At 48.3% G+C, this 14440-nt stretch overlaps 1 protein-coding gene across 1 annotated transcript; it reads left to right on the top strand.

Annotated features, from left to right (window-relative positions):
• Positions 1 to 8807: 8807 nt before the first annotated feature.
• Positions 8808 to 14208, top strand: LOC8035064 (cytochrome P450 3A6-like). Its single transcript, XM_029994412.2, has 4 exons — positions 8808 to 9080; positions 9786 to 9975; positions 12573 to 12781; positions 13231 to 14208. The coding sequence occupies exons 1-4, from the start codon at positions 8898 to 8900 to the stop codon at positions 14206 to 14208; spliced, it is 1560 nt and encodes a 519-aa protein (XP_029850272.2). The 5' UTR covers positions 8808 to 8897.
• Positions 14209 to 14440: the final 232 nt, after the last annotated feature.

The raw sequence follows: 14440 nt of genomic DNA, 5'->3' as shown, positions 1-14440 counted from the left end.
ACACCATTCGAACGCGTATAACCCAGTCAAAAAAAAATATATATATATACATATATAAAAAGATGGCAACGGAAACCACTATTTTTGGTTGTCTATATGAATTGCGATAGCATTCTTCATGAGACTCACGACGCAGTTCACTGTGAAAACAAGCACTCTATTTTATGAATTCAATTTTCTCGCCACATTTAGCGGGAAAACTGAATTGGGGCATAGGTCAGGAGACGTAAAATTTTCCGCTAAACTTAGCGGGGAATCTAAATTGGTGCATAGGTCACGTGACCTGAATTTTTTCGCTAAATTGAGCGGGGAACCTCCATTTGTCTTTAGGTCCCGTGAGATCCGGTCACGTGACATCATTTTTTCCCGCCAAATCTAAAGCTAAAGAATGCGCATTAAAAATGACGAGTCACTGGGCTGTTGCTGAATGCGCGGCGTCGGCTATTCCTCTCAAGAGAGCGACTGCGCATGCTCAGAACGCATTTCACACCCCAGTGGACAAAGATGGCTGCGCACGTACAGAAGGCAAATATTATTCATTTGATCTATCGTTTGTTGCGACATAATACGTGCAGTAGAAGCTCGGCCTCCAGCGTGAACTTACTACCTCCGAGAAAAGTACGGCGCCCACGCGCAACCAAAGCACGACGGAAGACAAGGAGCGCGTGCTGAAAGTGGAACTTCTTCTGCAAACCTTACATCGCGACAGACTGTCGCCCTTGTGCATTAGCTATGCGACGCGGCCGAGAAAACTGAAACATATCACAACCCGGAGTCTGCAGGAAGCGAAAACGTCACACGCACACACACACACACACATACACGCACACGCACACGCATGCACACGCACACGCACATACACACACACACGCACGCGCACACGCACACGCACACGCACGCTAAGCATTAAGTCAAGGACGACAACCAACCACATCCTAAAAATATAGGGACCCATTTCTGGGCGTCTCGCCTCTTCCGCAGTGACTATGCATCAATGGCCGTTGAAGAGCAGTTTTTTTCTCTCTTCCGTTGAGATAAACGGATTGCAAACCGCAAAGGCACCCACTCATGTGTCATGGCGTCGTTCGGATGCGCCATGATTCAATTAAAAGTCTGTATACCAGGAGTTTCCCCAGCCAGAAAGATTTCTCTCAAATGTTTACTTTCTAGTCTTTAAACACTGTGCGTGCGTGCGTGTGCGTGCGTGCGTGCGTGTGCGTGCGTGCGTGCGTGTGCGTGCGTGCGTGCGTGTGCGTGCGTGCGTGCGTGCGTGCGTGCGTGCGTGCGTGCGTGCGTGCGTGTGCGCGTGTGCGAGCGTGTGTGCGTGTGTGTTTGTCTTTTTAGCTCCTACAGTCTCGGGGTTGTTTTATGTCTAGTAATATGCACCAGCTCGTTTGCGCACTCACTTTCTCAAAAAGCCAGTCCGATGCTTCCTTTCGGCACGTGGCAGACAGGCTGTAAGAATAGTACAACGAACGGAATTACGTCCGCAAAAACAACCCGTGCTTCAACTCATGTGTACGACGGCGCGCTGGCGCTTTGTTCAGAACCGTCGAGTAAATGCGCAACAAACGCTCATTTACGACAAGCCCCACGCACATAATCTCGCCAATACATTCCCACGCAAGTACACGAAGACACGCACTTGCCCATGCGCGGACGTATACACACAGAAACGCAAGCCCAGAACGCAATATATATATATAGGGTGTTTCAGCGAACGCAGACCAAATCGCTCCTGCGGAAACTACTCAGCGCAACGTAGAAAGGCTTGTGGCGTTTTGGTCCTGAGCTAGGGGCCCACTTACGAAAATTCTTAAAGTGCGGGATAATTTAGTTATTAATTATTTTTGCGTAATTAACTTTTTTAATATTGAGTTTAAGGGCATGGTTTCAATTAGAAAATTGCGGCGAGGCGGCGAGGCGGAGAAGACGCGAGGCCGTTCGCTCTCCTTCTCGGAGAAACATGACGTCAACATTCCTGTCAAATGCGCCTTCTTTTCTTGGAAAATACGGTCATCCGTTCGGAATATCGCTGTATGAGTGATGTTTTGGTGTTTGTAGCATCCCGTCGCACTCTTTTGCCGCGTGCTTTGTGGAATCCACATTTTGGTTCAGCATCCCTTTAAGCCTCGATAATGGTTGAGCCCGTTTTTGTTGCAAGCCTTCAAAGCCACGCGCACGCCTGGTCATTTTTTTCCCCTCGTTTGTCCGCGATAATGCAAAATATTTGCGACAGAAATAAATCAAGAGATTCCGTCGGCAACTGCGCGTTACTGATACCGCACGCCAGGGACTCTAATCTGGACACTTGACAAAAAAGTCGGCGAGGAATTCGACCGCCGTGATTGGCCGGCGCCAAGGTCAAGCGCTGCGACGGCCAAACAGAGCCGCTGAATCCCTCGCCAACGTTTTTGTCAAGTATCAAGAATAGAGCCCCATCTCACGAGCCAGTGACAAATGTGCCTTGTGCGCGTAAACGATCGGCACTCACATTTTCCCCCTATTCTCTTCTCACAAAGCCTACACACCCCCATCTTACTTTGAGACTTGGTCAACAATGGCTGATCTGATGGACTTCCTCTCGGACGACCTCGGCGAGCGACAGGGAGGACGAGCGATCCGTAGCGGGGAGCATCTTGCGGATTTCTTCCCGGACGACTTCACGGATGATGTCACGGATGCCTGGGAGGTCGGTACCAAGGTCGTATCCGGATGTCGCCAGAGTAGTCACGCCAGGGTGCCGCTCGTAGTGTCTGGCGCGTGCTAGTAGCGCACGCTCCATATTCGTCGCCTCCGTGACGAACCCGTCGACAGTTGTCGGAGGATTGCGAATGAGACCTCCGAATATCTCGCTTTTGACACCCCTCATCAGGTGTCGCAGCTTCTTCTCCTCTGTAGCCTGAGGATCGGCGCGGGCGCTCAGGCGAAGAACATCCTCAACGAAGCTGGTGATGCTTTCATTCAGACCTTGGGTCCGTGTTCGAAGGATGTCTTCGGCCCTTTCGCGTCGGTGTTGGCTGGTAAACGTCTTCACTAGCTCTTGCTTGCACACCTCCCACGAGGTTAAAGAAGCCTCGTGGTTCTCCAGCCAGTACCTTGCAGTACCTTCCAGCGAGAAGTAAAGGTTCTGCAAGCAGTGCTCAGCTGACCACCCGTTATGTCGGGCCACACGTTCATAATGTTGCAGCCAGTCCTCGATGTCCTCGTGGGTGTCTCCGTGGAAAGGCGTCGGAGTTTTGGGTGCGACGGGCAGGTATACGACGCTGGCGGTGGACGGGTTCTGGGATGACTGGCTGTCCATCGTTGGCCTCGTTGGCTGCTTAGTCTTGGGCGGTAGAGGTCCGAATTCCGGGTGTAGACCTTGGGTGCGACGACTGAACCGGATCTCGGAAGTGCTTTCGTCGGTTCTTCGTGGGCTAGGCGTCGGACTTGCACTGTGGGCCCTCGGAGGGGTACGCGGCAGGGGCATGCGGTACCCAGCACCTCCACCAAATGTCACGGGTGGTGACCAAACAAAAAACAGGAAATAAACAGAAAGAAATAAACGTTTAATGTGGCGAACTTGTGCCGAAAAAAATAAAGAAGGAAACAGAAGAAAGCAGAGCGTCGCGGGCGTCGAAGTCGGCGTGTCAGCAGAATCGAGCGCTAGGGCGAGACTGACTCGACAAGGTCGCGGGCGGCCTCTTATCTAGTGTGCGCCGCTATCTCGAAGATTCGGCGAAAGCGGTTCGAGCGTCGCGTGATCAGGGCGAGAATGAACACGCACTTTCTAGAAAACAAAAGCAGGGATAAATGATAGAAGTTACGTGCGGTACATGAATAAACGGGAACTTTCTGGAGGACCGTGACCGAGCGTTGCTTTCTCAGCCTTGCGTGCGGCAATATTGAGTTTAAGGGCATGGTTTCAATTAGAAAATTGGTCAGCATCATCGAAAAACACTAAATCAACAAATTGCAGAGCGATAGAATTCACGCGAAGCATTTTACGGCTTTCTGAAAAACCGCACAAAAATCGACGGGTTTTTAAGTTTCAATTTGCTATCGGAGCGCATCTCAGCCCCGGCGGCACCGCGCCCCTTGGGGAGATAGTGCAACCAACCTCTAATGCACTGTCATCGCGCGACGCGGCAGAGGCTGGTTGCACTATCTCTCCATGGGGCGCGGTGCCGCCGGGGCTGAGATGCGCTCCGATAGCAAACCGAAACTTAAAAACCCGTCGATTTTGTGCGGCTTTGGACGACGCTCAGCACGTTTCTAGTTGGAACCATATGTCTATTTTCACTAATTAAAAAGTTAATTATTGAATTTTTATTAATTAGCCGACTTATCGCAAAGATTAGCTACCCACATAATGTCTCCCTGGGCGCATAACTCACTCGCACAAACCGCATAAGTGTAGCTTTCAAGGCTTTTTCTTAAAACCCGGTATACATAGCGTATATAACACCCGGTATATATAGCGTACGCTAAAGACACTTAAGACAGTTTACGTGTAGGAATGAGACAGCATTCCTACACGCAGGGCATTCCTACAAGCAGCGCTTGTAGGAATGCCCTGCCTTTTGCACACGGCCCCCCTGCAGTGACGTCACGCTTCCCGACCGCGCAGGCGCAGTGAACCCCGCGGGCCTCACGACGGCTTCTGCACTCTAAAAAAAAAAGGGTATCACCTTACACCCTTTTGTCCCATATAATACACCCCAAAAATTCATTTCGACGTACAGCGCCCTATAGTCGAACAAACGGCTCCAAATTTTACCAGGGGCTTGATAACGGTTCGATATAACTTATTAAATTGCTAAAGTATGTATCAAAGACAAAAGAAAGAAAACACGGAGCTTTTGCAGTACGGCCAAGAAAACTTCGATAATCTTTTTTGTAGTCAATAATACGTACATCAGCTATCTTAATAAGTTGTACCACACGGCTATCAAGCCCCTCGTAAACTTTGGGGCCGCCCGTTTGATTATGGGGCGCTGTACGTCGAATTGAAGTTTTGGGGTGTATTATATGGGACAAGGGGTGTAATAATACACCTTTTTTTCTGAGAGTGTGTGACGATGCATCGGCGTTGCTGTGTCCTTGGCCAATGAGAATTTAGCTGCCATTTCTCTACTACAGACGGTTACAGACAACGCCGGCTTCGCTGCATGGGACAGTTAATGCTTTCGCATTAAAAACCTCACTCAAAACTCCCGAACGCACAAACACAGAGGCTCGCACGCACACACAAACGCCCAAGCGTACGCACGGGCATGGAGGCAAACATACACACGAACGCACAATCACACTCTAATAAAAATCTGTTCTTTAAAAGTTCTTCGACGTCCCAAGGACTCTTTTAGCTCGTGCAGAACAGTTTCGCCTCCATGACGATTTAAACCCGAGACTGGAGCAAGAGGAGGATTTTGTTTTTCTTTTTAAAGTTGGAGAAAGTAGCAGGGGCAGACAGCGTACCTAGCCAGCCCGTCACTTTTTTTAACAGTAAAAACAAAAACAAAAAACTTTTTTTTTGCTTCAGCTTTGGGTTAGAATATCATGTGTTGCATCCTTCAGCTCGAATGCGCACTTACCGTATTTTTTTGGTTTCGCCCCAAGCACAATCGCCCCCTGGCGCACGAGAACGGCAACTGGGTGATGAAGAACTCTTTCGCATCAAAAAAAGGTGCTTAAAAGAACCCCTTCTAAGGTTTTCACGAAGCACCCTTTTAAGAGGTGCTTAAAACAACTTTTTAGGGTGCAAAATATAGACAAACGACAGTCTGCATGCAGATTCGAACGAGAGTCACCGCGACATCAGTGCTTCGAATGCCGCATGGCAACGAGTTCGAGAAGAATACTTGGCACGCTGCATTCGAACCGCGGACATTGCAGTGACTGAGGTTTGCACACTGTCTTTTGAATGACGTGTGACCAGAGTGACCCCGGCTCGAGAGTTTTTTTTACCAGCAGATTTTTTTATTGAAATGCAAGCAGGCAAAATTCAGTACAGAACGCATATACAAATTTCGGGCCCATTGTCTTTAAGTTCTAGAGAAAAAAACACTTCTGCGCGAACGTTCAAGAACGTACAAAAGGATATCAGCCAGAATGTGAATTGGGTAAGTACACCAGTTACAACGTAACGAGCGAGAAAAATAAACTACCTAAAAAAACAAAAATAAAGAAGAAATAACTAAGGACACCCCCTAGCACGCGCGTCGCCATACACAGGCATTCCTCCTGCGTGCTCGGGGCCTGATAAGGGACTCCACCAACATACCCGACGCCAGTCCCCAATTTATGTGCCTACGAAGAGCCCGCTGTTTTTGCCGACAATTCGCAGCGGTATAAACGAATACGCAGCACGGAGGAAACGCCGGGATGCGGTTTTGAAGAACAGGACTCCCAGCTACTCTATATGCGGAGCGAAAGTTCGACTGCTTTTTGCGCAGAGGTTTTCGATGACGTCATAACGACGTCGAATTCTTATTGGCTTTGATTGTGGGTAGACCTCAATGCTAGACGCCTCGAAGTCTACCCACTATTTTTTCTTTGTTCAATCGGCCAATAAGAGCTCGGCGTTCTCGCATCATCGCAACGCAAGCAGTCCAACTTGCGCTCAGTATCACTTGTTAAGCGGCAGTAACACTGCCCATAGCATACAAAATAAAAACGCGGTGTTCGCAGCAAACATGAGAGAAATATATCTGAGTACAAGCTTCAAGCACGGTCGAAGTGCTTCCCACAAACACCGGGTGTTTCGAACAGATTTATCATAAACAATCAGTAAAAGATGCACTAATACAGTTTGGGCAGGTGAGTTATACGGCCAGGGGGACATTATGTGGATGGCTAATTTTTGTAAATAGTCGAATAAGTAACTTCCTAATTAGTGAAAAAAATAATCATATGGTTTCAACTGGAAACATGCTGAGCATAATCGAAAGCCACTGTATCAGTCAATTTTAGAACGACTTGAATCTTGTGGGAAACTCGGGGGCGCACCAAACTTAACACACGTGCAGCAGGTGCAAAGCGAGCAGTGGCAAAACGCGGATGATAAGATTACCATCGCGTTCCCACGCGGAATCCTGCCCAGATAACTCGCGTCCCAACAAAGGCGTCAATGCACGCGAGGTGCTTACCTCATCCGATCTTTCGAAGCAAATGGAGGAATAGCACAGAAGTGAGCTTCCTTCAGAAGCCAATGGCGGTTGCTTCCAAGGGCTGACAGAGGGGCAAGCTAGTCAGCCCAAGTGGGCGTCTAATGTCTCAGCTGTGGATGAGAAATTTAGCCGGTGCAGTACAACTATGGTGGCTGGAGCGAGTCTCCGACTGGTGTTTAGTGTCCTAACCCGCCCACAGATATCAAAAGCGGACCCGAAGTCCCAACAAATGACGTCATAGGAGCCGGATGTCGCGATCCTGCCGGTTGACTTCCCTCTCTCTCTCCAATGAGAAAAGTTGCAGTCAAAATACACAATATCGGTACGGCGTCATTGGTTGTGTGTCAATAATTGGATCCTCGAGTAGGTTCATGTTACTCCGGTGGGTCATGTCATCTGAAAACGCAGATAAACTGCCACTGCACGAGTGCTGTTGTTGGTTTTTCTCTTTTTCGAATAACAAGGTACGAAACTTTTAGTCTGGAAACAGGTGAGCAAATTCCGGAGCACCGTCCACGCGATTCTGGCTGTCTACTCTCACATGAGACAGACAAGTTCAGAGGTGCGCTCAACGACTACGGTGGAGCCTTGCCATCGAACACATCAAATCAAATCAGATCAAAATTTCATTCAGACAACCGATGAGTAGTACAGCTATCTTGGGGGCCGCGTCACAAAAGGCATTGTTCCCCTTCCCCGGGATTATTATCGCTATCCTTATCCAGATCGCTGAGTTTTTGCACTGATTGCAGAAACGTCATAACCCGAAAACCGATTGCCCAACTTGCCGACCCGGTGGTTTCGGCTGCCCTTGACTTTGTTTTTTGATGCGGAACGCTTCTACGACTCTCGCAGAGCTCACCATTAACTAAAAAAAAATAACCAATCCAGACGACAAAAATGAGAGTCGCTTAAAGGAATGGTGAACCGAAATTTGGATGTCCGAAAAAGCAATGCAGGAGATGTAGGCGGGATGCTATAATCCCTACAACACTACTCGTAAGGCGATATTTCGAATGGACGGCCGTATTTTTGGAAAAAGAGGTCGAGATTGAACCAGGCCGACGAGGTGCGTGACAGTCATGATACCTAGTTTCCTCCTCTCTTCGCTTCGCTCCCTCAAGGCGGCGAGGCGGAGAAGACGCGAGGCCGTTCGCTCTCCTTCTCGAAGAAACATGACGTCAACATTTCTGTCAAATTCGCCTTCTTTTCTTGGAAAATACGGTCATCCGTTCGGAATATCGCTGTATGAGTGATGTTTTGGTGTTTGTAGCATCCCGTCGCACGCTTTTGCCGCGTGCTTTGTGGAATCCACATTTCGGTTCAGCATGAGCCCGTTCCTGTTGCAAGCCTTCAAAGCCACGCGCACGCCTGGTCATTTTTTTCCCCTCGTTTGTCCGCGATAATGCAAAATATTTGCGACAGAAATAAATCAAGAGATTCCGCCGGCAACTGCGCGTTACTGATACCACACGGCAGGGGCTCTAATCTGGACACTTGACGAAAAAGTCGGCGAGGAATTCAACCGCCGTGATTGGCCGGCGCCAAGGTCAAGCGCTGCGACGGCCAAACAGAGCCGCTGAATCCCTCGCCAACTTTTTTGTCAAGTATCAAGAATAGAGCCCCATCTCACGAGCCAGTGACAAATGTGCCTTGTGCGCGTAAACGATCGGCACTCACATTTTCCCCCTATTCTCTTCTCACAAAGCCTACACACCCCCATCTTACTTTGAGACTTGGTCAACAATGGCTGATCTGATCTGGAAGGTGTTAGCTTCCCCACTTCTCCTGCTAGTACCCAGTATCCTGTTGTTCTGGGCGTTCAGGCGACGCCGGGCACACGGACTGTTCCGCAGGAATGGCATACCAGGACCCGAGCCAGAGCTGTTCTGGGGAAACTGGAAGCAGCTCAAGAAGAACCGTATTCAGGTTAGGACCTTCTTATTCTATACCCTAGCGGCGCACATGTTTCCGGGGTCGTTCTCGGTACGATCTAACGTGCCACGCATGTCCACTCTGGACATTCGTGGGCCATGTATGCACAGAGGCTGATGACCGTTCTGCGCTGCCAGCAGCACATCGAAGCCAGGGTGCCGTTCCAATGTGAAATGTACGATCGTTTTTTGTAGAACCGTTGAAAGTTTTGGTTGGTGCAGTGGGACGGGTCCCTCGAAAACGCGTGGAGTGAACGCCAACCCTGCAGAACCCAGGGAACCTGGGTTCAATGCCCCCGTTTACCACGGACAAAAATTGGGGCCAGCGTTAAAAAGTATTTCATGATTTAAAAAAAAGAAAAGCCAGACGAGCGCCCATTAGAAAGTATGATCTGAATTCAAACGCATATTTTGTTTCTATTTTCTCTCAACATACTTTCTCTATTTTCTTGTCTTTCTTTTTCTTTTTTTTTTAGGGGGGGGGGGGGGGGTGATATGTTAGGCAAGTACACCGACTCCCTTCCTCCTCCCCTTTTTTTTTTTTTTTTGCTCAGTATTTGGTGGAAGCTTGCGACGAACTACGTTCGAGGCCTAATGTCGACAAATTAGCGTACTGTGGCATGCAATTAGTCACAAACAGAGCATGCGACCAATTACTCGAATATGGGGAAGACCTGAAGCGCTACCCGTCTTGATGCAGGTGTTGCAACAGTGGATCGAGGAGTACGGTCAGGTGTTCGGGTTCTTCATGGCCGAGAAACCCTGGATGGTCGTCACGGACCTCGATCTCGTACGTCAAATTTTTGTGACGGAGGCAAACACCTTTACGGACAGGCCACAATACGTCATCGACGTTGAGCCATTCACCAGTGCGTTGCCGTTTCTCCCAGGTAAATATGCTTTCCCCCCCCCCCCCTTTTTTTCTCTCTGCGGCAGTCTTGTATGTACACGTTACTCAAAAAAAAGCAATCAATTACGATTACAATTAATCTTCGTTAAAAATTATATTCAGTTACATCACTCGTTCACCTGAGAGAAAACTTTCAGCCTTTCCACTCTGATGATGAAGGAAGACCAGCGAAGCTGTACTATGGTGGGAATGAAGAAATGACCGGCCGCAAGTCGCCAAGCCAGAGTGGAAAGGCTCGAAATGTTGCCGCCGTCGCCCATAGATGGCGGTAGCTGTCCAGAGTTTCGTGTCATCATTTGTTTGCTGACGGACACAATAAGGTGATTGAACATTACTTGGGAAAAGCAACCGTTACTTTTCTTTTCTTTGCATTTTCACAACACAGGCCTTTTCTGTCGGTTTTAAAAACGGGCCCTCGTACTGCCCGTTATTGGGTTAGAATCACCAAATAGACCCTTTCCGAAATTCAGTCTGGCCACTTTGATCACTATCATCATCAGTGTAACAGCATCTGTGCCATACCAATGGCGGCCTTCTAGTGACTGATAAAAGAAGACGTTGAAGATGCTCCTAAGCGGATCTTGCGAGGCCTGTACATTGGGGGGGAGGGGGGGGGGGTCGGTACAACGCGACGTAGGAGTGGAACACAAGAGCTACGTGAGCGTTTATTTCTAATGACTCAGATTCAGTCAATCTGTGTGCTGCACACAATCTGCTTTAAAGCACTTTGGTGTACAGGATTTTCTCAAGGCATCTGAGTGAATTGAAGCTTTGTTCTGAATGGAGGTTCTTGGTCACCGTCGAACTGAAAGTCATCGAGAAAGAACTCACCGAACAATTCCTGGCGAAAGTGACGGTGCCGATACAAGTTCAATTTCCGCCATTGATATGGACCTAAACTGCTTTACAAAGCACCAGATGGCACTGAATTTTGGAAAGGGTCTATTACAAGCTACTTATCCTTTCAATACACCAATTTTAGTAGATCACCCTTTTGTAAAAGACATATGATTCGAGGATTCCTTCGTAGGAATCTTGTAGAAACGAAGGGTGCCATTAGAAAAAGGAGGGGGAAATACTAACTGTTACAAGTAATTTTAAGTACTTTCAGAGGTATTAAGATTCCTCTTGTGCGGACCTTGCAATAAAAGTACTAAAATAATTACAAAATTACCAAAAACGTATTCGATGAGAGGTAATTTGATTATTTGTAATGAGTAGAACCGTGTAAATGTCTGCTCTGCTGCGAGTAAAGAACAGGTCAAGAGATACGATATCAGTATTACATCACTGCAAGGTTGCACGTCAATGATAGGTCCTGTTTACGAGGTTTGTTCGTGCTTTCTTTTTTTTTCTTGAAATTCGGGTATGTTTTTCTTTTGGGGGGCGGGGGTTGTTTGTTTTTCCAAATTCGGGTTTCTTCTGTGTCGATTTTCGGTGTCGGAAAAACGTCAATGCTTATCGGGGTCTTTTTGTAGAAAAAAAACACACACACAAAACACGCGCTTACAGGGGTTTTTTGAAGAAAGAAAAGAGCAAAACACAAGACACGCGGCCTTGATGGAACACGCGCGCATCCCAGATTACTTCGAATACGTCGCGGTACGTATCGGGAAAGTAAACGAGATAACGGGCGTGTTGCCCGAAGAAATATAAGCAGCCACGTACGCAGGCTGTGTTGCCCGTGAACAGAGAAAAAAAGCTGTAGGTGAAAGATTTCTTTTGCGACAAGGACGTCAAAGTGAAGGCTGATACACACACACACACACACAGACGCTAGTGTTCCTCATGCACGTGCATAAACCAAATCGGTAGATCTTCATTAACACGCCATTTGTAGAGAGACGAAATGATGACGACCATTTTAACGCCCGGTCCCCTTTTCTTCTTCTTCTTTTTTTTTTTTTTTTTTTTTTTGTGCATCTGCAAAGTACCGTGGCGAACAATGTGAGATATGGCGGCAACTCCACACTTCTCTTGCCGTCCCCGTCATTTCAGAAGAAGCTCCGGTTCAGACTAGTGTTAGAACACCACCAAGTTTGGGTCCCAACATTTTTAAGCGTGACAAATGAAGAGGTAGCGGGAGCTCGTGAAGAAAACAGCTAGGTGTTTAGAAAATGTCAGTGTATTCCACCTCGCATTTTGTCCGGGGCGGTACACACGGGCTATAAGGCGCCTCTCGAAACAAGCATTTAGCTTTACCCGACTCAAAACAAATGAAACTGCAAAAAAGACAACAAGAACAAGTAAAAGTGTCTTCTGCAGTCGCTGCCAGCACATAAAGCCGGAGCCACACTGCTCGGCACATCGTACAAAAGATGCGGAGATCTCCGCAGACATAACGATGATCTTATCTGTGAGCACGTCTTACTGATGTTTGCAGGACGCTTGCCCCATGCATACGTATGCTTCGAACATCTCAACAGACAGTTTTTGTATGAGCAATGGGACAGGATCATCATACAAGGAACACGTCCTTGCAGCCTTGCAGGTATACCTGCAAGGCTGTCCTTGAGTGATGTATAAGCAGTGTGACAGTGGCTTAATGCTTATGGTAAGGACACTGTTCTTCACCAGGTGACGAGTGGAAGAAGGTGCGCCCGGTGTTGAACACCAGCCTCACCGCCGGCAAGATGAACCTGCTTTCTGGGATCGTGAGCGAGTGCGCGAGGGAGTTTCTGGAAGTCCTCAGAAAGCACCACGAACGTAAAGACGTGGTCAATTTCGTCGAAGCCGCCGAGGGCTACGCTCTGGATGTCATCACCAGAGTTGGGCTGACATGGAACGTAAGTGCGGTTGCACCGGGCATACGGCACCTCCCGCCTTTCGATTCCTAAGGGATTACAACTTAATATTAATCATACGTACATACGTTAGTTACGCCCTTGCGAATGAACCCGGCGGCTAAGATGTCCCAGCGAGTCATCAGGATGCCATAGTGCACGCTGGTGTCGCCTACTTCCGGAAAGTATATAGCCTTATGAACAGTGTCTGCAGCGATAACTCTAGCAAGTGACGACTTACAAAGTCTTATAAGGGCGGTATACGCTTCAAGGAAAGCACAAAAAGTTGTTGGAGGATATATACTTTGGATACCACGCATTTTCCTGTCGCTTACTCTGCAGCAGTTTTCTTCCCAATATTTATTGCTGTCAATTTTTTTCCTATCCACTTATGCATAGTGGGAAAGCTCATTGAAGATTATTCTAAAGAATGACTAATTTTTGATCCACAGACAAAGTGTCAACAGAAATCGGACGACCCGTTGCTCCTCGGACTCAGGTGGATATTTGAAGACCTGGACAAAACGGCAGTGGAGAACACTCTCGCTCAACCAGGAATAAGGACGATCCTCAGACATCTCTATCCGCTGACCAGTTTTTCCAAAGTCCTCAGTCGCATCGCCAAAAACGTGCGCGACACCGCTCACAAGCGGCGACAGGGACAAGCCCCGCGAGAAAAGGACATCCTTCAGGCGATGCTTGACGCACAGGACGGCGTTGAAGACAAGGAATGTGACAGTTGTCTTCCCTTGGAGCATGGAGCATGGAGAAAAAATGGCATCCACAAGAACGGTCTACTTATTGAAGACCGTCACCTCACCTCCAACTCCATCATGGTTCTTATCGCCAACTTCGAAACAACGTCCGCGACAATCGGGTTCACACTACACCTTCTAGCAACGCATCCGGAGGAACAAGATAAGCTGTTCCTCGAGATAGATGCCATGTTGCCGCAGACCAGCGAGACGTCCTTGAACAACCTCCAGAACATGACACGTCTTGACATGGTGGTCAAGGAAAGCTTACGCCTGTATCCACCCATCCCAATTCTGGTCACAAGGGTGTGCCCCCGGGACACGACCGTGATGAAACAGTTCATTCCAGCTGGGACCATGGTTGTCGCTCCGGCTTGGCACATTCACCGAAGCCCCCAGTTCTGGAACGATCCTTCGAGGTTCCTCCCAGACAGGTTCGCCCAAGACCAGCCTGAACGTCATCCCTTCGCATATTTTCCGTTCGGTCTGGGTCCCAGGTCTTGTTTCGGGAAGAGATTAGCTGTGCTGCAGGTCAAGACTGCGATTGTTGAGATTCTACGGAATTACAGGGTGCTACCATGTGGAGAGACAGTCGATCCTATTAGAGTGACGGTACCCAATGTGTTGCTTCGACCAGTAGGCGGCATAAAGCTGAGGCTTGCGAGCAGAAGATAAAAACGAACGAAAAAGTTCTTACACGTGAAACAGTCCACACGTGCGTTTGTGCCTGGCTGCAAAAGTATGGCGCTAAACACTAACGGTAGTGTTATTCGGACTGCTCTGAAAGGAGCAGTGCCACGGTATTTGATTCAAGTGTTTCTTACTTTGCACAAGCTTGGCACCAAGGCGCAGACTTGGGCTAGTTTGTGCTAGCTGAGTTTGTGTGCTCCTTCATCATCGTATTTTG

This window comes from Ixodes scapularis, unplaced genomic scaffold (genome assembly GCF_016920785.2).
Source record: "Ixodes scapularis isolate PalLabHiFi unplaced genomic scaffold, ASM1692078v2 PGA_scaffold12__126_contigs__length_90152505, whole genome shotgun sequence".
Taxonomy (NCBI): Eukaryota; Metazoa; Arthropoda; class Arachnida; order Ixodida; family Ixodidae; genus Ixodes; species Ixodes scapularis.
This window is presented reverse-complemented; position numbering and strand designations above follow the sequence as displayed.